The sequence below is a fragment of the Pogona vitticeps genome, chromosome 3 (genome assembly GCF_051106095.1).
Source record: "Pogona vitticeps strain Pit_001003342236 chromosome 3, PviZW2.1, whole genome shotgun sequence".
In the NCBI taxonomy this organism is placed as follows: domain Eukaryota; kingdom Metazoa; phylum Chordata; class Lepidosauria; order Squamata; family Agamidae; genus Pogona; species Pogona vitticeps.
This window is the reverse complement of record NC_135785.1, coordinates 227,223,137-227,250,720: the sequence shown is the minus strand read 5'-3', so window position 1 is coordinate 227,250,720 and position 27,584 is coordinate 227,223,137. Positions and strand designations below refer to the sequence as shown.

At 37.9% G+C, this 27,584-nt stretch overlaps 1 protein-coding gene across 13 annotated transcripts in view; it reads left to right on the top strand.

Moving 5' to 3' along the window:
• Positions 1–27,584, top strand: part of ALCAM (activated leukocyte cell adhesion molecule) — a 151,929-nt gene that overhangs the window by 64,809 nt on the left and 59,536 nt on the right. For all 13 annotated transcript variants that reach the window (XR_013543312.1, XR_013543311.1, XR_012085041.2 and 10 more), the window contains exons 2-3: positions 20,938–21,038; positions 25,712–25,931. Coding sequence is in view for 9 of the 13 variants with exons in the window: in XM_078389917.1 (XP_078246043.1) it covers positions 20,938–21,038; positions 25,712–25,931 (321 nt within the window). In the remaining 4 variants the exon portion in view is untranslated. The remainder of the gene's footprint in view (positions 1–20,937; positions 21,039–25,711; positions 25,932–27,584) is intronic.

Below are 27,584 nucleotides of genomic sequence, written 5' to 3'. Positions count from 1 at the left end.
AGTCAAATTAATAAATAAAACATGGCTTCATACACAGATGTCCTTGGAAGAAAATCTGTGTGGTTTATGAGCTGTTATTCCACTATCACAAGTGATGCATGCTTAAGTATTCAGGCTGTTTTCTTATGTGTAAATTGAAAGCAAAAGACAAAGTTGGCTAGCAGGTGAGTGGATAAGTTCTTAGAAGGGGCTGGGGCTTCTGCCAGATACTCTAAAAGTACCTTTTCCTAGATTATAGTTATATTAAGCTGTAAAACACATTCTTACAGCTTAATATCTTCTGTTTACCTTCTGTTTACTAAATTCCATCTGTTTACTAAATAAGATGGAAATATGTTATGTAAAATGCTGCTATGCAAACTATCAGTAATCCACCCTGTCCCCACCCTTCAGCAGTTTTCCTACCACATCTTTGTGATGTTGGTAGTAGACAGAATGACCAAACTGTGAAGATTTTCAGCATTCAAATTTATATTCCTATACAATTTACAATTTCTGTGAACATTCTGTGATTCTAGGGTAGTTCAGCCAGTAGCTGAAATGAAAGAGCCCAGCAATGCTGGGAACTAGTCTTCAGTGAGGTGTAAAACTGAAAAGCTTTCTGAATACTAGCTTCCTAGCATTTCAACTATTCTAATTAACTTTATTTAATTATTTATTTCATTTTAATAAAATAACCTACCTTATACAGTGGGGTCTTGACTTGAGAACTTAATCCGTATTGGAAGGCGGTTCTCAAGTCAAAATGTTCTCAAGTCAAATCTGCATTTCCCACAGGAATGCATTGAAAACCATTTGATCCGTATCTGCTCTTTTCCGTCCATAGAAACTAATGGGAAGTTGCTATTCCGCCTTCGACCACTAGAGGGGGATATTTTGTTTCTTTTTTTCTTAGGTAAAGAAAGGTTCAGGGAAGGCAGGGAAAATACAGTCCAGGCAGGACAGTACCAGGGAGTCTGAAGACTGTCTCCCAATCCACTCTCTAAACGCTGGGAGGAGTGAGGAAGCAGACAGGCACCCTTTTCACTGGCCAACAGTTAACTGAAAGTTCAAATTTTGCACTTTCCCTGCCTCCCACGTGGTTTTTTTTCAGTTCTTAACTCAAATTTAAGTATGTAAGTCAAGTCAATATTTTCCTATGAGAGTGGTTCTTAAGTCAAAATGTTCTTAACTCAAGCCGTTCTTAAGTCAAGACCCCACTGTATCTATTTTGCGAGGATGTACAGGCATTACAAGCAGATATCTACATCATGTAGGCATCCTTCAGTCTTGAGAGACTATGATAACATGCTCTGAATAGAGGTCTTGGAACAGCATCTAGTGTGGCTGAGAAGGTCAATTTGAAAGTGACACTCCCTTCCACACTGAAGACAAATACTATCTGTCCCCTGTCCAGCTCCCTGAGTTTGCTGGTTTCAGGACTGCCTCTTTGCCTCGGCCTGCTGGACAAGTGTCTCTTCAAAATGGGAGAGGCCATAATGCACCACCTGCCTCCAGGCTGAACACTTAGATGTCAAGACCATCTCTTGAGGTCCATTCCTAAGGCCAAAAGTGCGTCAGAGACAATGCATATGGAACATGTTCAGCTTCCTCTCCTACTGTGCACAAAGGGTCCAGGACTCATTGCAGTACAGGAGTGTGCTCAGGACACAGGCTCTAGAGACCTGGATCTTGGTTTTCCAAATTCCACAAATAAGTGATTTCCATTAAGACAAAGCTATCAGTAGATGGAACCTCTGAAAAAACTACAGAAGTTGCAAGCCATATGGACGGACAACTCAGAACCTATCACTATCTCTTCAGTCACTATCTCTTCAGTGTTACAAACCAGACCTGATGGGAGGCAACAGTACTGGGCAGGAAATGTTAACTGCTCATTTGGCATGATTAGATGCAAATATGCTGAGCCTGGAAAAGTTAAGGTTTAAATTACTATTCCTCAATACCTCCAGCAAAGTTAGGCATGTAGTTCACAAAAATATTTTTCCCAAGTGCTTTGAGAGCAAATGACATGCTTCATTTTGTTAGTACATGCTGCATGGTTGAAACATGAATTAACTGTCCATATGCAGAAGAGAATATTTATATTAAGCATGTCATAAAAAATGCACATGAAATTAATGCCAGAAGGATAAAGTGGCCCCTTAAAAAAGATAACACACTCCCCTATTTACTATTTACAATATTTGCTTATTTCTCTATTCGATCTGCTTTTTTAAAAAAAGACACTGACCTATGATAGATTTTAAAAAAAACTTAGCCTTATACCCACTATCTGTTGTGTCTAGAAAATGCTAACTGTTGGAAGAAGCCAGGGAAGTGATAGTTATTCTTCAGTGCAAAAATATGAAGCATGCAATAACTTCAACAAAGATGTCTGTAAACAAAACCCTTAATGAGGAGAGCGCAGTGTAGATTGATCCTATTAAATTTGATTGCAGTAGAATTGCATAAATACGCTCTATGTGGTAGATAAGTGTCTGATGTGGTTAATGCAGCTGGGGAAGACTTGTTGATGAAAATAGGTTTTCTCAGACTATGTCTGTTTTCAAGAGCAATGATAAAAATATGCAGATGACATAATATAACTTAATTGGAATAATCACCAGGTCTTGGTTGCCTGGAGACAACCCTTATCACTTCACTAAAACTAAAATACCTACAGGTAACAGAGAGAAAAAGGGAGTTTTTTGAAAGTATAATGCTGTGTGTCAGTTTGAAGTCCTTCTGATTTATGCTAAACAAATGACTGTTCCTTTAAGCATTATTTAAATTAAACAACTCCTCAAAGATTGTCTCATTTGTTGAATATCAATAAGTTGAAACATGCACAAGAAAAAAGTGTGTGCAAGAGCAAATGAGAGAGCAAAACCTGTTTCTAAAGGTTTCTAAAATCAGTAAACATGGTGAAAATATTGGTTGGTTTTTGTTTATATAATTGTTATCTCAATTCTGGCTGACTGGATAATTCACTGCGTTGGATATCTGACTGTGGAACCAGAGATTGGGAGATCTTTACTTTTAGATTTATACCCCACCCCTCTAGACCAGGTCTACTTGGGGCGGCTGATCTGATCCCCACTGTACATTCCAGTAGAACAGCAAGTCTGTGTTGTCTTGAGCAAGTTGCACAGTCCCATGACATCCTCAGAAGAAGAAAATAGTAAACCACTCTGAGTACCTCCTACCTGAAAAAAGGCACCATAAGTTGGAATCAGCTTGAAGGCATGCAATTTTTATCATCATCCTACTCATTTCTACAAGCTTATGTAGAAGTTTTAGCATGTATACATTACTGAAACAGTAATGACATCATCCCTAATTTTATTTGATAGGAAAATAGCTGTCTCAGTGGGCCAGGGAGTACTAATATGGATTGTAAAATCTGTGTTAATTAGGGCACTTATTAGAAAAAATGCATATCATTATGTAGTAATACAGGACAACGGCTGATGGTCAGATTCCAAAAGATCTCCTGTATGGAGAATTACCGTATTTTACCGTGTATAAGATGACACTTTTCCTAAAATAATTAGAGGAAACATTGAGGGTCATCTTATAAATGGAAGGAAGCAGATGCGCACGCTTGGCGCCTCTTGCTGCCACCGTTGTCACCCAATTGCCTCACTCCTTGTCCCCTCCGTGGCAGAGGCAGCAGCAGCAGGCAGAGACAGAGGCAAAGGAGCATTCACACATGCTCCAGCGCCTCTTCATGCCTGCCTCCCCCCACCCACCCGATCACCACCTCCAGCGAGACTGAGGGGCTCAGCTCAATCTCTGCCTTGTCCCCTTCCATCCCCTCCAGGGCCAGACACAGCAGGAGGCATAGGTGAAGGAGCATTCACACGCGCTCCGGCACCTCCTGCTGCTGCCTCTCCCCACCTGCCCATTCACCACTGCCTTGTCCCCTCCCGTGGTGGAGGCAGCAGGAGGCACGCGCTGGGGCGCCTCTTCCTGCCTTGTTAACAAAGGAAAGGCAGGAATGGCTCCCCTTCCTTTTTTGTTAAACCCATCGCAGCCTCGCCTTTTGGCATGGAGGTTAGCAAAAGGCGTGCCTTTTGCTAAGCTCCTCCTTAAAAGGTGAGGAAAAGCGGCAGTCACTTTCAGCTGCTTTCCTTGCCTTTTGCCAAGGCATGGGGCTTAGCAAAAAGGGAGCACTTTGATCCCTGTGTTTTTTTTTTTTTTTTAAATTGGGGTTAGAAAAAGGGGGGTTCGTCTTATACTTTGGGTTGTATTGTAAACGGAAAAATTCAGTAGTGCAAGGAAAGCACCCCAGAGGGAGACCACAGCTGCGATACAAGGATATCTGCAAGCAGGATCTGAAGACCTTAGGAATGGACCTCAACAGATGGGAAACCTTGACATCTGAGCACTCAGCCTGGAGGCAGGCGGTGCAGCATGGCCTCTTCCAATTTGAAGAGACACTTGTTCAGCAGGCCAAGGCAAAGAGGCAGTCCCAAAACCAGCAAAATCAGTGAGATGGACAGGGGACAGATTGTATTTGTCTTCAGTGTGGAAGGGATTATTGCTCTCGAATTGGCCTTCTCAGCCACACTAGATGCTGTTTCAAGTCCTCCATACAGAGCACGTTACCATAGTATCTTGAGACTGAAGGATGCCTAATCTAATATACTGATAGCTTTGTTTTAATGGAAATCACTTATTTATGGAATTTGGAAAACCCAATTCATTTCTCCACACTATAATCCACTCTGTTCTGGGGAGCCGTTCAATCGTGCAGGACAGATTTTCAAGAGATAGAGGTGCTCAAGTTGGTAAACAGGATTGGTTCATTCAAATCAATAAATATGATTTCTACAACAAAAATTGGTTTCCACTTAGGCAAAGCCATCATTTACAACCCCATGAAAGAAAGTTGTTTTGCTGAGTGATATCTCATCTAGAACCTTTGAAGAAGAATTCTAGATCAGGGTGGGCAACCTCCAACATTTTGAGAGCTGCACATACAACTAAAACGAGTGCTGCACTCCAAAAATATTTTCTAAAGTAAAAAAAAAAATACATTTAAAGTGAAAAGGAAATTTTAAAAAATCACACCCATTTGTGACAAGGTTCCTTAAAAAAATACAAAAAAATTAAATGGGGCAAGGGCCCCTTGACAAAATTGTTTTCCAGGTTTCTAGAGGGCAGAGGTGGATTTTTTGAGCCAATTGAATTTAAAAAGTGGGACATATTTTAGGGTCCCAAGGTATCCATACAGCCCACTTTTCTGGATTGACTTCTCTGTATATAATTTCCACCTTGCTGATGGACAGATGAGTGTCAAGTGGCCATGACAAAATTCAGTCTCTATTTTGTTTTTTGTTTTTTGAAAAAAAATAATTTCCCAGCTACACTAAAAAAATACTTGTTCTGTGGCCCAAAAACAAAAGAAAAATTAAAAGAATAAAGAAGTCAAAAACATTTTGGCACCTTAAAGACTATATTTTAATGTGAGCTTTCATGGACAAGCGCACTTAATCAGATATAAGAAAGTAAAAACGGTAAAAAAATACTTATTCTGTGGGGTTGATTGAGCAAAGCGTTTGCTGATTTTATTGGTAACTATTCTCTGTTGAAGTAATCCAGTTGACACTGAAGCTTGTTAGTAGCTGTAGTCACTTTCTTCAGAGGACTTCCCTGTCACTGTGCATTAAGATTGGGAACTATTTTCCTATCAAATAATCCCTGAAATTAGAGATGATGTAATTATCCTAATGTGTGGAGATATTTTGCTCATTGTAAGCCTTTCTATAATTGCTGTACAGTACTTTATCAGGATGTACCTGGGGACATTTACATCATGAAGCTATTTGAAATTTGGCTGGTGCTGCTCATCATCATCATCAGTCCTGTTCACTTGGAATATTCCCTTTCTTTCAGTAATCCAACTAACCACTGGTGGTTGGTTTCAAAAGGATTGTGTATCCTTCATGCACTTTATATAAGCATGGACCGTACAGACCAAAGATTCAGGGTTCATCCAAGCCCAATTTCACTTTTTCTCCCACACTGGTCAAATCCTGCAAGGATGAAGAATAGAATTAGCATCCTTCTACCAGCAAAGGAATTAAAACTGCAAAGAGGAATTTCCTATTTTTATTCCATATGCATTTTTCAGGTTCTCACTTGTAGTTTCTATACTTTTCTGTGCCCCATGGGTTCTGTGTTTTTCTTTTGTATTTTCCAGTTGCTTTGGAGATCTATAATTTCTACTGTTTTCTTCCTATCTTAATGTTGTATTCTGTTTTCTACTTTTACATAACCTTTATAGTTGTTGATGACAACAGCAAATACATTTCTCTAGGGGAATAAAAGATTTGCTAATGATTTCTCAGACATTTTCAGCACATGTATGTGTTGCAGATATGTCACAAAAATTTTGGTACTTAGAATATTTGCAGTTTTTAGGTACATCACAACACTAGATAATATTCATAATGGGAACAAGATCTACGCAAGTGATAGCTTATGATGAAACTAACCCTTTATACTTATTGAGACTTTTTCCATAACATAATTTTTCCCACATTATAGACATTTCCATCTTCTACATACAAACTTTCAGCATTGTATCATGATGAAAGTGCTGTCAAATCTCTATAAGAGATATTCATATATTCCAGGATTGTCTGGGGAGAAAAGATGACTAGCTAGTTTAACAGCATATCTGTCGACAGTAAATCATACATCAAATGATGTGTGTGAACAGAACAAAGACATAAAGACAGTAGAGAATGAGGCACTTGAGTAAAAACATGCGCTCATAGTTATAAAGAGGATAAGTATGAAACAATAATGGAAAAATTACTGAGACAATCTTATTTTGTTGTGTTTGTTTTTCTCAGTATACGTCAGAAATTATATCAACAATTTTTCTCTCAAGTATTCCAGAATCCAAGAAATATGGTGCCAGTTGGAAACACATTAGCAATAATGGTTTTCCAACTTCAGTTGTGGGAAAGGCAAATTTACTATCAAGCACTTCTTGGAGAATACATTACATGTTTTTGTCAATGATGCTAAATGTATATATAATTATATAATAAGTTACATTTCTTCCAGCAATCTTAATTCCGTTTTGGGATTCCTCCAGTCCGGCCTTTCGCATTATGTATTCCTCATATAAGTTAAATAAGCCAGTGGACAATATACAGCCTTGTCGTGCTCCGTTCCGAATATGCAGATGATACCACTCTGATGGCAGAAAGTGAGGAGGAGTTAAAGAACCTCATAATGAGGGTGAAAGAGGAGAGTGCAAAAAACGGTCTGAAGCTCAACATAAAAAAAAACCTAAGATCATGGCCACTGGTCCCATCACCTCCTGTCAAATAGAAGGGGAAGATATGGAGGGAGTGACAGATTTTACTTTCTTGGCCTCCATGATCACTGCAAATGGAGACAGCAGCCACGAAATTAAAAGACGCCTGCTTCTTGGGAGGAAAGCGATTACAAACAACAGCATCTTAAAAAGCAGAGACATCACTTTGCCAGCAAAAGTCCACATAGTCAAAGCTACCATGTTTCCCCAAAATTAAGACAGGGTCTTAAATTTCTCTGCTCATGAAAAATAAGCATGAATGGAACTTTTCTTCTTGATATGCTGGCCTACCATATTATGGATGCTGTTTCACATAAAAATTGCTTGTTTGTGTTTTCTCTCTACAGATGCAATCCTGTGAATGCCTTACTATGTGTGTTCTTGTTTATTTCTCTGAAAGTTTGGTTTGAATTAAAAAAATATTAGGGTTTGGAGAAACTCATGTTGCCCAAATGGACATATAACATGTTAACTTTTATTTGAAATGTATGCATGCTCTTCAAGATTGAGGTGGTTAGAATCCCATTGACAGAACAGATGAAAGACTATTAATATAGAACATAGTAATATGAATTACTATGTACATGTGCAAATTTCATTATGTAGTTTAAGTGTCAGTAATTGTATTTATGTAAACTGAGTGAACTGAGACAGTCTTTTGTCATCTTGGTAAGATGTATTAGTTTTCTCCCTGTGTTATTGGGCTATAGGAAGCATGTAATGAAATAAATCTTAAGGAAAGGGATCAGCTTGGGTGCTGGGATATCTTTTAACTGCTGGATAGCTCAGTGGCTTAAGCATCCAGCTGTGGAGCCAGAGGTTGGCAGTTCTATTCCCCACTGTGACTCCTTGACAGGGGCTAGACTTGAAGATCCATAGGGTCCCTTACAGTTGTGGAGTACTAAGATGATTACTATTATAACTCTTCCGGTTTTAAGATTTACAACTCCAGTCTAAGTAGAATTCTATCCCTTGACTAAGTTTTTGCCAGAACTCTGGATCCTCTGAATGCAACTGAAAAATGAAAGCGTGTGTGTAGTACCATATAGCATGGAAATTCTGTTTCCAGCTTGGTTAAGGCAGAATATTTAAACTACACACTTGCTTTGTGAGCATCTAGTACCCTTCATCCAACAAATCATCCCACGCCATGTAAGGTCCTCCCTTCTCACATTTACCTACCATGTCCTTCTCCAGGCAGTCTCATACCATTCACAGAACATTCCCTCTTCCAATCTACAAAGGCTACCTCACTCTATTTTACATAAAAAATATTCCGTGTTCCACCATAACTCTCCTTTGTTCACTTTCTGTTTGTCGTGTTTTTTTCTTGCAGCTCCTCTTGCTCCTGATGACATATCTTGTTCTCTGACCTATCATGCTTTGATCCTTAGGAAAACCTGGCAATACTGACTGATGCACATAATGTAGTAGGAATCTGTAAGAATGACAGAAAATGGAATTTTTATCCATTTTCAGTTATTCGCATATAAAATAAATTTTGGCTGTGAATAGTGAGGCACTGCTTGTGAATAACAAGGAAAATACAAGAGAAAGAGAGTTCATCAACAGCTAGCATTGTGCCTTCCATCTTATTTCTCTTGTGCCACCTTGTAATAGCTAATCAGTGGAAGATGCTATACACTTCTGCTGAGATAGCAGGACAAGATAAATGTCATGTGTCAACTGCAGCTTGAAAATTAATTTTTTTATTATAGCATTCTAAACAGAACAGAAGATAGCTAAAACTGCAACTAGACTGTGTCAAAGGAATTTTAATTGATGAATTAAAAATACTGATTTTATTCTTAGTAGAATGGATGCTGTGCCAAAATAATCTTGCATCATGCAGTTTCCACATTATAGTATTTCTTTAATGGGAGGAGCCGTAAGCATGGCACACATACAATAAACAACATTTCTGTTGCACCAGCGGTCCCCAACCGTTTTGGGACCATGGACCAGTTGGGGGGTGGGCTCCATGTGCGGGGGGTGGAGATCCGTCTCTGTGGCCCAGTTCTGGAAAGCCCATGGTCCAGCACTGCACCACACTATGGCCAAAATCTTGTGCAGCTCTGTTGGCACATCGGGAATGCTGTTATCAGAAGCAGCAGTGTTGATTTAAATACTCTCCTTTTCAGTTTCTGGGGGTACAAAGATCGCATGCAATGACATGAAATTCTGTGTAGATCAAAATTAAAAGGAAATTTTAATCTGCCATTGATTACGATATTGTTTCCATTTTACAGGTAGAACCTGCCCAACAGAATTTTGGCCTATGTTTTCATAGTTTTTAAAAAATAAAGACAAACCATAAGAAAGTAAGTCACCTACTGTGTACCCTCAATTTATCTCTCTGTAACATACACATGATATCATACTTTAGCATTAAATAGCCAAAAAGAAATGAAGAATAAGACAAGATTATGAAATTATAGTCAGAGGCAATTCAGAGATACTTTTTTAAAAATGCAGTGTTTTAGTAACATTTTCTAGAAAATATGTAAAATACATCCCCTAGGCATCTTTAGTATATCATAGTGCAACCTATGATCCTTACAATAGTGGTACATGGATTACAATTACAATCTTTCTTTATTTGTATCAGAGCATTACATAATCTACAATCATGAATGTATATGAAATAAAAAGTTCAAGCATAATTAAAAAGTTAAAATGATTAGGTTGTTTTTGACCAGAAGTGGGTACTTAAATAGCATTATCGGCTGTATATCTTATTTAGTACAAGTAGTGGGACATAAATTGCATTCACATAAATGCTTCATTGATTGAATATCTTCACATTCACAGAATATTTGTCCTATATCTAAATCGCCCCATTTTACTTGATTATTCTTAGATATTCCTACTTTGCTACAAGTCTATTACAGTGGGGTCTCGACTTACGAACGGTTCGACATACGAACTTTTCGACTTACGAACCGCCCTCATAGGAATATATGGACTCGACTTATGAACTTAGATTCGAGTTACGAACTCTTTTTTTCCCTTTTTTTAAAAGCTAAGTCATCTTAGGTTAAAAGGAAAAAAAATATCCCCCTCTAGTGGCAGAAGGCGGAATAGCAGCTTCCCATTAGTTTCTATGGACAAAAAGAGCAGATACGGATTAAATGGTTTTCAATGCATTCCTATGGGAAATGCAGATTCGACTTAAGAACTTTTCGACCTGAGAACTGCCTTCCAATACGGATTAAGTTCGTAAGTCGAGACCCCACTGTAACTGATTTCTGGATGGTCCAGCCAGATATTCCATCTGGCATTCATCCATTCAGCAAGGTGTGGTGTTTTTACCTTCCATAAATTTAGCCTAGCCACTTATGGTTTAATATTTGAAGCTTGAGATTTCTGCAGATTTTTTTTCCTCTATTTTAGCTGTCATCTACGGCAGCAGTCCCCAACCTTTTTGGTACCGCGGACCAGTTGGGGGGTGCGGGCTCTATGCACGGGGGGGTCAGGGGTACCTCCGCGCCCACAGGTGGATGTGTCACACTTGCAGAGAGGCGTGTCATGCTCACGGGTGGGCATATCACCCTTGCAGAGGGGCATGTCGCACTTGCAGAGGAGCGCGATCATGACATGCCCATCCAGTTATCACAACACGCCCCTCTGCAAGCACAATACGCCCACCCGGGAGTGTGAAGCCCACCTGCGAGTGCAACAAATCCACCCGCAAGCGCAACACGCTGACCATGCATGCATGCAGGGAGCGGAGATCCATGTCCACGGCCCAGTTCAAGGAAGCCCACTGTGGACCGGGGGTTGGGAACCCCCAATCTAGGGGGTTCATATCCATGAAGTGGATCAATTTGGTGTTATATTACCTTATTTTGTTCATTATTTACTAGCACCTCTCGATGCACCTTTAGAGGGGCAGTGTCAGGCAAATAGTAGACAATTTCAGTGGATGTAGGTTTCAGGCAGCCAGTAATAATTCTGCATGATTCATTAAGAGCTACCTTCAGTTGTTTAGCATGTGTTGATTAATATCATAACACACAATGATATTCTGCTGTGGAATAGCACAGCGCCAAAGCTGCTGTTCTTATTGTTTGTGGGTGTGCACCCCAGTGTGACCTAGCCAGTTTCCAAGTATATTATTTCTGGTGGCAACTTTCCGTTTGGTGTTTAGAGATTTTTTTAAACTATTTGGTATATCAGGGTTTTATTGAGAGTAACACCCAAATATTTTGGTAAAGGGCAATGTTCAAAAAATCTTGCCCAGCTAACTTGGTATTTCCTTTCTGCTTCTCTGTCCTTTATGTCGAAGGCACAGACCTGAGTTTTAAAAGGTTTTGGATGCATCTGATTCTTTTTATAAGGAAATACTGTATATTCTAATGTAGAGATTAGCTGGTGTTTGCTAGACTCAGAGGTTTTCCCCTCCACCAGATTGTCAAATCAAGATCATCAGCATAGTTAAAACTCTCGAAGTATGGTAACACTGGTTGCTCAATTGAGTAAATGTTAATATGTAATGGTGCCAGGACACTACCCTTTGATTCATCCTGTGACTGTGAGACATAGAAGGGGGGAACACTGAAGAAAACTCCCCCAAAAGTGGAAACTATTGCGAGCACAGGTACACCCTGGGCAATGGCTAATCCTTCCTGTCCAGGGAATTGCAGTGTACAATTACAATATTTTTGATTACTCACAATTGAATTTAATGTTTGCTCTGCACTGTCTTAAGAATCTGAAACGTACAAGGAAGCATTTTATAACATTTATCTCAAAAGCCTGTTCATTCTTCTGCGTTTTCAGTTGCTAAAATACTTTTTACCTGCTTAATATTTTTGCTTCACTTAATGAAAAGACTATGGTACTATCCTTGTTTGGATCTGTGTAATAAAATATTTTCAGAGCAGTCTTTTTAAAAGGTGAAAAGGGTGAAGAGAATTGGTTTTCGTTAGAGAGCCAGTGTTTTGCTCCAAAAAGAAGTAGTGGATTACAGCACAAATAAAGAAAACAAGGGAAATGAATTTAATACAAAGTGGTTTTGTGTAGAGCGAAGGCAAAAAAGCATTGTTCCTGGAGAAAAAGAGGAGGAGGAAGAGTTTTGAGGGGAAAAGTTAAATTCTAAAGTACCAGATGGTTCTTGAGCATATGGCTGAATTTCATAGCAATTATCCTTTCTCTGATGATTTGCAACATTAGTAACTGCTTTTTTAAAAAAGAATTTATGTTGGTACATTGGAGAATCTGACTTGTTTAATGTTAAAACTGGTAGGGAACCTGAGTCTCTCCATCTGTTCTTGAAGTACAGTTTCCATCATCCCCAGCTTGTGGGGCGGGGTAACAAAGTTTTGTTTGCATAATTACGTTGCAAACAACAGACAGTGCTTTAGCAGTATGGGGCATCATATAAGTCAAAACAACAACAACATCCCTCACCATTGCCTAGGTTGTGCATAGAATATGGATATTGAAATTCAGAAACATCTAAGCAACACAAGCCTGTGGTAGATCACTGGGGGGGTCTTTGTGAGTCTTATAATTACAGGCACTTTTCTTGTATTCTCTTTCACTGCTATTTAATTTTCTGCTTTTACATTGATAATAAAGAAAAAGGTGGGAGGATAGAATGTGGAGGGGTTCTGAATGAAGAGGATCCTGCTGTCTTTACTTTCCTACCAAAATATATAGAGTTTCCTGGGGAATCTCATTTGCTTCAAAATGAGAAATTGCTCTTTGCAGCAACAATAATACCACAAGGCATCATCTCAGTCATTACAATACCTACTGTTAATTGACCTGGTTCCTTTAAAATTTTTAACAGCGGCGCTCCATGCTATTGATGAAAAGCTTTTACTTTCATAAGTGTGTTTGCATTTCTAATAATTATGAAGTCCACACTTCTGCTACCAGTTATTTTGCTGAAAAGACATATTCATATTGTAAAAAATGATGGATTTATTATGATAACATTAAAGAATAACTGTGTGCCATAATAAAGCTCAAAATTGAGATGCAACCCACCCACCCACCCACCCAAAAAAACCAACAAGTAGCTATACATGAATCTGTCGTCTTGCCTGGATTTATGTGGGAAAGCAAATGAAAAGATTTTCTCTTCAGTTCACAGCAGAATCCGTACTGGCTAATAAAATATTTACATCAAGTAACCAAGCCATTTAGCCTTCCATCACCTAATCACTTAATTCTAAGAAAAGGGAGCAAATGCGAGCAGGCTGGCAGTTTTCAGAAGTGGATGCTGGATGTAACAGGTTTTTTAAAAAACAGGTATCAAACTTGGGGATTTTTTTGGATAATTTACCCCGAATATGTCATCCGACATGCAAATACTAATGAAGTGTTAGCAGAAACAAGCTGTGATTAAAAAACAATCACCACACTATATTCTGCTAATGAAGTGAAGTTTTAAGAAACAGAACAAAAATAGATTTTTTTTATCTGTGTATCAAAAATATATATAGGAAGGAACCTGTTCTGAAAAACAGAACTAAAACACTCAAAGAAACCTAGTTGTTTTAATCTTATTTTTGAATGTTTGCAATTTTCAGAAGCATTTATCAGTGACATTTTTAACTAACTTTTTAGAGCTCTGTCCTGTTCACACCATGTTTTAAAAAATATTCTGTAATGACTCAGTTCTATTCCTTTATCTCTCACACACATGTCCAAGCAGGTAAATTAAATAGTCCATTTGTCCTGGAGCATATTGTTGCTGCCAAATGCTTCCAGTGTTTCAGTAGTACAGAAGCATACATATGAAATTAAGGCCAACTGCAACATACTAGTAGACCATTGTCTAATTTAGTACACCTCTGTATAAACATTCTCGCAAGGGCCCAGACAGAAATAATTTTTTATTCTGCTAGCTGAGCCTCTGTAGCTTGATTTAAGTCTGAAACTTTGTATGCTCTTGCTAATGGAAACGAACAGCACTGAGCCAAAAGTTTATGTTGTACTGTTAAAAATTGTGTTTTGGACAAAGGAAGCTCTTCAGTTAAGTAAGTAAGCAAATTGCATGAAAATATGAAGAACTGTATTTTCTATAAAATTTGGTCACCGAACACTGTTAAAAGGGCCATATGCAAGACAAATAGGAGGTACACAGGTAAAAGAGGCCGGAGGCAGAGAGAGCATATTACCTAGTGCTGATTCTCAATTTAGTAAATATTCTTGAACGTAAACTACTGGTAATTTGCTTGAGCTTTAGCCATCACTATGGTCAGGACAGGATTCTTCTGTTGGTACACTGAAACAAGTTGAGATATTCTTGTGTTAGAAAAGTAATAGTTCAAGAATTTTAAAAAGTTAATGCAGTGTTCTGTTGGAAATATAAGTAATAACTAAATGTTCTGCAAACAGAAAATAAAGACAGTTATATGCACAATCCATTCTTTGATTATACAATTGATTTTTGGTTCTAAGACTTACATATAAAGTTTTAGATTCCAAAATTCTGATCAATAGTTGGCCTGGTAAAAATTGATCCTATATGTGTTCTGTGCTGCTTTTGCTAGCTGTTAGCTCCAGTTTTGTGTCGTGAAGTGACAAAAAGTTGTAGAAAATTCTTGTTCCCATTCTCCAAGGCATGTCAAGAGAGGGTATGTCCATTGACAGTGTGAAAAGAATCACAGCAAGTTTCCCTTCTAGGATTTCCTTTTGCGTATCTTCCAAAGTCTTGGTGGCTTTCTTATTGTAACAGATGCCTCTGGCCAATTTTGGTGGGATACGGATGCTATCATAACAAAAATCTGGAAGAGGAGCATGGAAAGGGCCAGGAATAAACATACAAGATGCAGTGTGTGCATGTGTGAACTCTTTAATCAACAGATCTCTCTTCACCTATTCTGAAGTAACTGCATAGGAAGATCTAGTCAATGTTTGCCATCCATATATAGAGACAAAATACTTGGCTGTTACTGCAGAATTTGATCAATATTGATCTAACTTTTTGGTAAATGGAGCCTGGTTTCCATAAGCAACTCTCTACCTTTAAAAAGTTGGGGTGATTGAGTGGCAATGATGACAGAAAAAAACTTGCTTGATTTTCCTACCTTTTGGTGTGCATGGGTGGGTGGAACAAACATAAAAACTCAAAGATTGATATCTGGTCTTGAGGGAGATAAAATGGGATCCCAATAGCAATGAAGAATAATTTCCTACCAATTAACTGCTCCTGTTTTGACCATGCATCTTTTTTGACTGAAGAATATTGTCATCTAGAGCTGCCTAGAGTGGTCCGGTGGGCCAGATAGGCAGGGTATAAATTAAATAAATAAATAAATAGTATCTGCCATATGAAATAACCACTTAGTTTCTCTTCTGTTTTCCCCCTTCTTTTCTCCTTTTGTCTGCAAAAGAACTAACAGAATAAATGTTTTGTAATTTGTTTTTATTTTTTATTCATTCATTTATTTCATTTCTGTACCTCCATTCTCCTGGGGCTATATGAAGGCCGCAACACTGTAGTCATTTAGCTGAATATAATTCACATTACTTGGAATCCTATTGGAGATTTATGCTGTCATGAATATAGTTTAATAAACCACAGTACCAAATTGCTGCTAAGTAGCGAGTAACCACTTGTGTTCATGGTCAAGCACCATGTCACACAACTGGCACATGCTGAAGAATGTGAGTAGCAACTCATTAATTAGTAGCAATTCACCCCTACAAATTTAGCCTGGAGCAAGTGAAAATCTTGCATTTAAAGCTTTTTAAATAATTGTCCACTGAAAGCTTGCAATTCATTTGCTCTGTTTGTATCAAGCTAACATAATCAACAGAAACAAAATGATAAATAATTTGTTTCAGTGGGTGGAATGTTTTGTCCCATAGATGTTTTAAATATTTCTATAGAACGTGACTTGATGACTCCATGACTCAAGAAAAGGCAGCTCATTGTTTGTGTATGACTTCTTCAGTAGGATTAATCATAGCTCATAGTAATATATCTGTAGCTCACGTACATTTTACTGCTTTTTATATATTTTAACTCACTTTCACATTACATTACAGTATGATGTCCTTTAATTGTCTGAAAATCTCCTTTTTCCATGTGTACCTTTGACTGGATGTATTAATATAAGACAATGAGCCAGGGATCCTGAGGAATATTGTTTTGTTCAGAATGAGTGGTGTGATGCAGTTGTTCAAACAACTAACTTTCCCCAAGTTCTGTGAGTTATATAGGATTACTGGCAATGATTGCTTCAATTGGGAAGCCTCACTGTAAAACCATAATGGAATATTTCCACTGCTAGTTCTGTAATTTGTCAGATTGCTACAATTTCTTGTTACAATGATGCTCTTGTTTTTCAATAGTGAGAAGGGTAGGTACATTAGTCCATGACAGCAAAAGCAATAAAGATTTTGGCATAACCTTAAAGTGCTAGTTACATGGATGTGTAAGCCTACAAGGAGTAGCATTTACATCACTGGATACAGTGAAGTGTTGTCCTCTGCAGATAGTGGAATGGCCAGATTACTTTGCACGTTTTGTATGCATTTGAGCCCCAAGTAGTGTTGTGGTTGTGATCCTTTTGGGTGTGTTTTGCCTGGTGAGCACTTAGTACAGTCCCATTGCATCCTGGAATTCTCAATAAGCAAAGATTTTAATTTTATGTTAACCTTATGACTGACAGTGATAGGAGGTCTTTGACTACTAACACCATTGTTCCATTGTTATTCTTCTTTATTGGGATGTGAGGCACGGATTTTTTTTTTCAAAACTGATGCAAGAAAATTGTGTGATTACTAAATTATTGAAGAAAGTCAGATTGTGCCTAAAATGTTTTGGATTTCTTATTCTAGAGTTACATGAAACTGCTTGATTCAAATGCTTGAAATTAAAAATTGCTATACAGTGGTACCTGGATTTAAGAACTTAATCTGTATTGGGACTGCGTTCTTATGTCAAAACGTTTTTAAGTTGAAGCACTATTTCCCATAGGAATGCATTGAAAACCATTTAATCCGTATCTGCTGTTTTTCGTTCTTAAGTCAAGGCTACCACTAGGGGGCGAATTTTTAAATTATTTCTTCTTCTTTTGACCTATGTTGAACTTAGGTCAAAAATAGGGCAGGAAAAGTTTTTTTTCTTTCTTTTTCTTTTTGGTTCTTACGTTAAGGCTCCGTTCTCAAGTCGAAGCAACTTTTTGTGAACGGAGCCATTCTTAACTCAAATTGTTCTTATGTAGGGAAATTCTCACGTCGAGGTACCACTGTATATGTTTTTGATGTGTCTGTGAAATCTAAATATTTGGTTTTATATTAATATCCCAAGGAAAAGCTAGTATTTTCACAGAGACGCACCTGAAACCTGACAGCAATTCTACTTGCACCTGAGTAAAGTGCTAGCCTTCAAAGTGCTACAAGATTCTCTCTCTCTCTCTCTCAATACATTTCTGTGTTGCATCCTAACAAGCTGGCTATATTTTAATACGAATAGATACAAAGCTTTTGTATTTTCTTTCATATTGCCTGACTTTGCTGAATGCATGCATATACTGAGAATTGGAAGGGAATTCTTATTTTGGTGACAACTTACTAGTGGTTTCAAAGGCTGAATGTTGTCACCCTCTTGGTGAACAAACTCCCTGAAATGGTTTCCTTTATATTCCTGAACCTTTGTGTTGACTGTTTCATAGTGTATACTTGTTACCATAGCAACTTGGAGAGGTTAAAATGTATTGTTTAAAAGTAAAGAGAAAAGATCAACAGTGAAACTCCCACATGGACTTTTTTTTCTTGGGGTCACAATAACATTTAGTGTACATTAGCAGGTGTTCAAATAAAAACCCTCCCTTTCATCAGGTGCAAAACAGTGTTCTGTGCTGACCTCAGTTTGTCCTGCTGAAAAGTCTCAGCTTTCTCTTTCTCTCTTTTGCTAAAAGAGCAAGGTGTTAGTCAAGGGACTTCTTCCTTCCTTTTGGCACAGTCTCAAAAACCAACCTCAAGATTTCTTATGCAAAACTGAAATGTCATTCTTTCTTTTGCTTCTTCACAATGTAGTTTATTGATGTTTGGAAAGAAGCTTTGTTCCTTTGTGGCTTTCTTGTGTTATTTTTAAAGGCTGATGCTCATTAATCTGTAAATGTTAACAAATATAGATTTTTTAAAAATGGAGGTTAAAATTTACATATCTTTAGCACCATCTAGTGGTCCTTTACACCCTCTCAATTGGAAAGCAATTCCAAGTTGAACTGTAGCTGAGATTTGCAAAATTGAATTTAGAACATGATAAAAGCATTCTTGTTGGATGCATGACTGCTCACATTCAGGAGAAAATTGCCAATAATTTGCTTTAGATTAAACAAATGATGGTGAAATAGAGGTCTGTTATGGCAATTATACTAGAAAACAGTTTATGGCTTGCTCACATTATTTTTCCACAATTTTAATGGCTACTTATAACAACTCTAGTCTTCATACTGTTAACCTGTCTTGAACACACCAGAAAACTTTTTTTCCTAATTATTATGCTGTACTCATTCACTCTGAACAGCCCTTTCTGAGCTATATTATGTGGTACTTGTTTATCTGGAACTTGTAGTAGTTTCCTGATTATATCCTTATGGTTTTCTTGTGGCTCCATGATTTGTATAATTCTGCATTAAAAAATAAACAAATAGGAACAGAATGTGTAACAGAATATTTCTCTTTCAATAACTCTGAATAAATTGGAACAGCCCACTTGTTCCTTTGGCCAGTAACACTTTTCTTCAGCTTCTGATGGTGTACCAATTTTCACCCCTCTTGGGAAAAGTGGGTTTGGCCACAAGGATTCAATCCCTAATTACCTCTCAAATAGGCTGCTGTAATGAGCTGTACCATGGGTCTTCCCTTGAAAAAAGGGTTCAGATGCAGTAACTTGTTCAAATTGCAGGTCAGACTGTTGTTTTCCGTGCAGTTTAGACTTGTGTGCTTAGTAGCTATTGCCCAAATGCTACACAATTTCTGCATTGCTGGCAGGTTGTGGAGTGCACTCATTCACAATAATGAAGATTTTGCTTATGCAGTGTTGTAACAGTTGTTTCCTATTGTGAGAGCCATACATGTTTCACCCATGCCAAAACAGTTCTTCCAAAGTGGCTGAATACAGACTTAAACATACTTCAGATTAGATTCAGTTAACATTCACTGGACTTGACATAGCCATACAGTAGACCCATTGAGAGCAGTGGGATTTCAGTTATTCATGCCCAATATCCAGTTGACATAAGGGAATCTTCTCTTAGTATGATGAAGTTTGAATTCAATCCAAAGAGTTTCAGTTTTGAAAAACAGCTAGTAATAATTATTTCTTCTCTTTTGCAAATCTAGTGTATATTTAGAAGAGTACTGTATTCTTGTTAACATCACTTCTCAAGCACATATATACCTTTATAGGACTCAGGGTGAGGCCAAACGTTTTCTGAAGTCCTGGGCAAAATACACACATTGGACAGCTAACATAGTGGGTCACGCCAAACTTACCTTAATATTGGCAGCTGGAAACTGGGATCAGAGCAGTAATAGCACTGAGAATGTGGGCTGGTCTGGCTGTTGTTTTAATATCCCCACAAAGCTATGCCTCTAATGGGTACAGGGAGTATGTCTGCATGTACTCAGTGTTATGTTCAGTGTTGCTGATATTTCCCCACTACATGGTGCGTGAATTCTGTGGCATTATAGTTAAAACCCCATTAGGCAAAATTAAAATAGAAGTTACACTGGAATATGAAGCTGAGGCTCAAGGTTCTTGCTATTGCACAGCCAAAATGAATGCTATGGAAGAAGCTTGGGGCTGGTGATCCATCTTGGGGCTTCATGTATGCCATGTATTGGTGGCAAGCCTGTTGTTGTTTAGTCGTTAAGTCGTGTCTTACTCTTGGTGTCCCCATGGACCAGAGCATGCCAGGCCCTCCTGTCTTCCACTGCCTCCTGGAGTTGGGTCAAATTCATGTTGGAACACTCAAGACGGACAGGTCATAGTGGAGAGTTTGGACTAAACGTGATCCACCTGGAGCAGGAATTGGCAAGCCACTCCAGTATTTTTGCCAAGAAAACCCCATGAACAAAAACAAAGGGTGGCAAGCCTAGAAGTCCTCATTTTTATTCCTTTGGTCCTTTTGAAATGAATGAGGTCTGTGTATTCATATTTTAAATTAGTTCATTGATGGACAAAGAAGTAGCTGTATCCACTGCATGTCATCCAGTTAAGTGTAATATATTTCACATCAAGCCACAGAGTTTGCAAAAAGGTCTGTTAATAGCTTGGATGGTGAAATCAAAATGAATGTCATCTCCAGTGTACCAATGAGAATAAAAAAGGAGCAAAAATAAGTTTTCTTTAATTATACTTCTCATAATGCTACTTTATGGCAGGCTGTTATTGCACCCCAATGTCTTCCTTAAACTTATACTGGGATCTAACAAATTTAAAATGTACACACAAAAATCTTTCATAGTGTGGTGCACAGACAGAAAATAGATTATCATCATACCATGCATGCTATTTTAATCAGTTAATTATAAATTGACTAGAATTTGAAAACTCCCCCACCCACAGGAACATGCGTAATTAGGACCTAGAAATTTAAAATACAATGCACTCAAAATTATTTTTTCTTTCTTTTTAATAGGACATGGATTGCACACAGTAAACACAGTATATGGAGATACCATTATTTTACCTTGCCATTTAGAAATTCCTAATGATCTTATGTTTGGAAAATGGAAATATGTAAGTATAACTTGCATTATATTAGTTCTATTATTGTAGTGCATGAAGAAGTATGCAAAAATATTTTTCATTATTATGAAGTTATCCCAAAATACAGGCACATCTTTTCAAGAGCCCAATTTAATTGTCTCCAATCTGCAATTTTAGATGGGTGATATTCTGGCATCCCTTATGAAAAAAGATTGTGTCCTTGTAATGATAGAAAAATTGAAACTTTGAAGCACATCCTCTTTGAGTTTAATCTTTACAGAAATAAGAGTATCAGATTCCTCAAGCCTAGAATGAATGTCTTCCGAGGTAGGACTCTGATTTGGCATATAAAATATTTATTAAGCGACACAAACAAGACAACCACTGACTGAATCAGTGGCCAAATTCCTTTTCTCTGCCCAAAGAATACGAAAGACAACTTTTGACCTCTGCCGGACCCCGTCATAAAAACAATGTCTGGGTAATTTATTTTATTAACTTATACTGTTTTAGCTATCTTGAAATGTTTTAATTGCTTCCATTCATTTTAAATATTACATGTTTGTATCGTATTGGATCAGAGACCGCAAATAAATATTTATTGGTTGATTGCATATTATACAGTTGAAAATGGGTTTAAATATGTGTTTCAAGTATTTTTAGTGCTAACAATTATTAGGAATCTGACAGTTTTCCTAATGTATAGAGTTGAAGAGCAATCATTATTTGTTCAATTATTTTGGACAAAACTGTGCACATGTTGAAAAAAATTTTCATTTGTGGTTAAAAAAAGTTATCATTAGTTTTGTGTAACTTTAAGCTTGTACCATATATTGCCGTATTTTATGTTTACCCAAGCAAAGAGTGGCAAATTCATAGACTCTGGATACGTTTTATTTTGCATATAAAAGTACTTGGAGTGTACAAAAGGGCCCTAATAGAGGCACAGTAGAATTATGCTAAAATTGCAGTTTGTTCCCATGCTAACTTGAACAAGTCCAAGTTTTATACATAAAGGAAGAGGAGTGAAGTGATTATTTTATAATAATCTTATTGTTATAAAAAGGGCCCAGCGTAATATATCAGTTAGTACAGCCGGATAAGCAAAAGCTAGGATCTCAAGCTTTAATAAATAGAAACCTAAAAGCGGAGATTGCAACAGTTTTCAGTTCACTGTACAAGCATATCAGCCATGACTTTTTCCATAACACCCCAGTCTCCAAGCCCCTAGACTTTCGGGCAGGAGGACTTCCTTCTTTAGTTTTTGCTCTAAAGATTGTTTGTTGTTCTGCAAACTACAGTGTTCTCGCAAGCAAGCTGCTATCTCTCTTTTGTGGCTGTACCATTTGAATTATTAAAAGACTGGCAATCAGAGAATTAAGAAGGCTATCAGTACACAGTATATTGTAATAGTTTGGAAGGAATGTAAGGTAGGATCAAAGCCTTGAAAGGGAGATGAGGTTCAAGGACAAAACGGAGTGGAACAACAGCAAAGAAATGGAAAGGAAGCTAGTGCTGGCAACTCATGTGTGATTGATGCAGGGTTGATTTTGATGGGAGTTTGGCTTCAAGTCCCTGATCAATTAAGAGTCACACTAGATATCTTGGGCCCAGTGGTCTTTTACAAACTAACCTCTCTCTGGGTGGTAAAGATAAAATGGGATAAATTCCATCAATGCTTTATTCATTTGTAGTGCTAGGCAGAATGAACAAGTGGCAGATGTCTGGGGCAAATGGTAGCAGTGATAGCAACCTCTCAACTATTTCTGCAGAATTCCTAGGATAAATGACAGAGCTGTAAATGCCACATAATCTGTTCTGATTCCTCAAAGTAGCTTACTGACTCCTTGTTTAATACCCAGTTGCTAGTTGAGTTGGCCTTTGTTTGTTGAATAGGAAGAGGATCATCTTGACACTTGTCTTCAACATTGAAACTCCTTAGGCTGTCTTTGAGACCCTGAGACTTTGGCAGTCCAGAGAATGTAGAAGTAAAAAAATGGTTAGAGAATATGAGACTTAAAGGACTGATTACTAGCACATGAATCAGACTTGTGCCAGTAGGAAAGGACATTAAGTCACCACCACTGAAATAGAATCTGCAACTTGAATGTGTACATTTGTAACTTTTCAGAAGCAAAAGTGCAACCAAAGCTCAAGTCAGTATGATCTATTATGACCATTTTCAATTAATTCTTTTCAGGTGGTTTTACTGCTGTTATTGTTTTATTGTTATTATATATTAGCACTAGTTTAGTGTAAACTGAATTGAGGTTTTTTTAAAAAAATGAAAATAAAAATTGGTGTAGGATGCTTTAAACTATGGGACCACCTGTTACGTGGCTGAGGGTCTAGAATGCCCTCAGGTCCTCATTTTTTTTTCTTCGTATTGCTGATCAATGATAGTACAAAGAAAGGATAACAAGATTCATTGTTAAATTCCCCTTTTTTCATAGAGTCAGGTTATCTTATTTCAACAAAATGAAGAGTAATTTTCTTCCAGTCCAGTTCTTTGCAACTTGTGCAAAATACCTGTAGTGCTATTTCCCTTTGAAAATCAAAGGTCAAATCCAGACCAAGCACAGTAGGACTATCTGATTAAAGAAAGAGGTGCACAAGCAATCTTTCAAATTATTGTAGAAATTTGGGCAGTTGTATGAATATTGCAGTTTTATGCAAAAAAAAAAAAAAAAAACCAGATGTTTGTGCAAAATGGGCATTTCTCCAAAATCTTGTACAGTGGTGCCCCGCAAAGTGACGTTAATCTGTTCCAGGATTAACGTCGCTATCCGGATTCTTCGCTATGCCGGGGGGGAACCCATAGGAACGCATTAAACTCCATTTAATGCATTCCTATTGGGGAAAAACTCACTGGTAAGCGAAGGATCCCCCATCCGGCCGCCATTTTTGCCGCCTCGGTAAGCGAGGTGCGAAAATGCTGCGGGCGGCCATTTCCCCCTGAGTGCCCGCAGTAAATGCTTCCCCAGAGGTTGCTGTGAAGCAGGCTTCAGAGCAACCTCCGGGGAAGCATCCACCGTGGGCGCTCCAACCTTCTCCCCCCAGCTGGGTGGTGCTGGCTTCCGAGCACCCACGGTGGACGCTTCCCCGGAGGTTGCTGTGAAGCAACTCTGACAACTGTTGTAAAGTAAAAAGTCTCATTAGATGCCATGTACAAAAATGTTTGTGGATCATTTATAAACTTAATAATTAATAGCACCCTACTTAATAATTAATAGCACCCTACTTACAAAAACTGAGTAGCACCTTATTTACAAAAAGCATGGCCTCTCCCATTTTGAAGAGACACTTATTCAGCAGGCTGAGGCAAAGAGGCAGTCTCAAAACCAGCAAAATTAAGGAGCTGGATAGAGGACAGATTCCACATTTGTCTTCAGTGTGGAAGGAATTGTCACTCTCGAATTGGCCTTCTCAGCCACACTAGACGCTGTTCCAAGACCTCTATTCAAAGCATGTTAGCATAGTCCCTCTTGACAGAAGGATGCCATTACACTTACAAAAAAAGGTTTCTGATGCCTTCACAATGAAGAAATAAAGCTTATTGAACAGATCTGGATTACATATTAATAGTGAAAATGTCAGACAGACAATATTATTATTTTAATTCAAGAAACAGTTTCCAGTCTTTTGGAAGAGAGGTAAGGCAATGGGAGAAATAAAAGATAAAAATGAAATAAATAATAATATTTAAATAATGTTTGGTAGTATTCTTCCGATTCTGCAAGACTTTATGTAAACTCTTTGGTCACAAGATGCTCTTTTCCTTAACTTGCACACTTCTGTAAGAGATTATTTAATCTCCTACCTGAAGGTGGAAATGAAACATGGACAATTAACTAGGTGATACATCTCTACAGCAAATTACTGCAACTTAAGAACCTAATTTGTGCATGTGCTGTTGCACCTCAAATCGTGAAATTTAGTATACAACAGCAAATGTCTGTGCTAGCTTCTTAATTTGTGGCAGTTTGCCACAGAGATTATGCTGATTGCTTTATGCTACCTTAAAAACACACAACTTTGGTCAGAGTTATTTATCTTAAAGATCAATAATACCAGTAACAATAGCCATTACTTTCTGGACTAGTCTCCAAGGCCTCCACAATCATGTCTTAGAATCACCCAGGAGATCACTGCTGGCATCTCTAGTCCCTGCACTGTACCAGAATCCCCATTGTTTTGCCTTGCTGCCTGCATTAGAATGGTGTAGGTAGTTTACAAAATACCACAGAATACCACTAATACACTTTCTCCTTTCATTCCCAGTTGTTCAGGCCCATACTATGACAAAGAGATGGACAGATAGGCAGACAGATGAACAGACATTTAGAGAGTCTTTTGAAATATAGACAGATGTTTCTGTTTCATGTTTTAGACCATATTTATTTCCCTGCACCTTTTGCATATTTTACATTTGGAATGACAGATAATCCTGCATTCATTATAAAACCTATTCCAGAATTTACTATTCTGAATGCCATTTTTATAATAAACACAAGGTCTTTAAAGTCCAGTGGCAATATTTATCCAAAGCTGTATTGTATTTGATTGAATGGATGTGCAATGATCTTTGAAAATCTAGTTTAATTTAATCAGGTCATAAAGGAAGTATCAGATGGGCAAGAATATGAGCAAAAGGCCTTCACAAGTATCTTTTAAAACTATTTCGTTTTTTTTTTAATTTCTAGGAAATTGCAAACAAGCCTTCAGAGTTTATTGCCTTCAGATCTGCAACGAAGAAGAATGTACAATATGATGATGTACCAGAATACAAAGATCGAATAAATCTCTCTGAAAATTATACCCTATCAATTAATAATGCCAGAATTAGTGATGAGAAGAAATTTGTATGCATGCTTGTAACAGAGGAAAATGTCTTTGAGCAGCCTACAATAGTCAAGGTGTTCAGTAAGTACCAATCATGTAACAGGAATAACAGTATCACTAATCAGTAATGTGTGGTTCTTCTCTTCGAGAGTTATTAGCACATGAAAGCATTAATCAGATGAATTAGCTTCTTGCATGAATGGAAATCTTCTGTGTAGCTGTGGCAAAACAAAATTTACACTCGTCTGTGTTCAGAAGTGAATGCATGATTTCTCATACAAACTTAGGCCACAATCCTGGCAGTAGTAACAACTCATGCCACAGTAATCATGTAAGCAGTTTCCTGCCATTGCCAGGATGTCTCTTGTACAACCCGTTGCACGCTGGTTGTGAAATGGTTGTCAAATGGATCATGTAACGGACACTTGTGCAGAAAGAAGAAACTGCTTGTATACAGTAATTACCACTGCATGCATGGCTCTAACCAGCAAGATTCTGCATGACTCTAACCAACAGGCAGAAAGGGATAAAAGGAGGAATTGATGGGATATTATGTGCATTGCGAAGATGTCTGTGAAATAAACAATACTGCCATATCACTGTGGAAATGCACTTATAGTTAGCCTGTGTCTATATATGTGTATGCACGTCATTTCCTGTCTACATAATCAAGAACAGCAGAGAGCCCAAGCACTTGCTAGTTGCTACTTTAAAGTAGAAACTAAGCAAGAAAGATGTATGGGGTGCAATGTAGCACCTGTCCAAAGATCTGCATTAGCCTGTCATTAAGCCAGTAATAAGATACAGATTTTATTTCTTAAAATTGAGTGGAATTTTCCATTGAATGGTCATATTCTCAAGTCACATAAAAGGCTAGTAGATGGTCCAAATTTAGAAATGAGCATGAGTTTCTGCTTCAGCAGTTCAGCATAATTTGTTTCCTGTCTGAACAGCTGATCCTTGATTCAGTGCCCCGTCCCTTCCAGTGAGCACCCACTCAGGAGTAGCACCCAATCTCCCCCCTCCAGGTACTGCTGTTTGGCTGGGAAATGGATAGCTGTTTGGCTGGGAAATGAATTGTGCCCAACTACCAAACCAGCAGTTCTTGCCCATTTTTGGTCAAATATTTTAAATGTAGGTGCTGTTATTTTCTGTCAAACCTACACACAAATAGTAGTAAACGCATTGTCCTTTTCTGAGTACTGTTTGATTGATCAGTAAAATTACACAAAATCTACATATTATCATCCTCATTAGACCTGTACAGACTTCTACCTTTCCCTATAGTTGGTTAGGGAAAGGTGTGTGTATAAGCAATGTGTAATTTTTGAAAAAATAAATACAGTTAGTACACAGAAATCTTAAGATGAACATGCCCACACAAAATGTTCAGATGGGCCCCATTCACTCCCATGTTCAGACAAGTGCCTTAGTTACGATTGTGAAATTTCAGCAGCTCATTGTTTATCATCATCCATTCTGTACAATCTGAAGAACAGTTATCTTTTTTTCGGTTGAAGCTTAAGAGTAGTTGACAGAAAGCATCCTTTTTGTAAAGTAGAACTAAGTGCCGTGTTTCCCCGAAAATAAGACAGGGTCTTATATTGATTTTTGCTCCAAAAAACACATTAGGGCTTATTTTTAGGGATGTTTTATTTTTTTCATGTACAAGAATCTGTGTTTATTTAAATACAATCATGTCATCTTCTGGTTGCTGCACAATGGTGGAGAGGT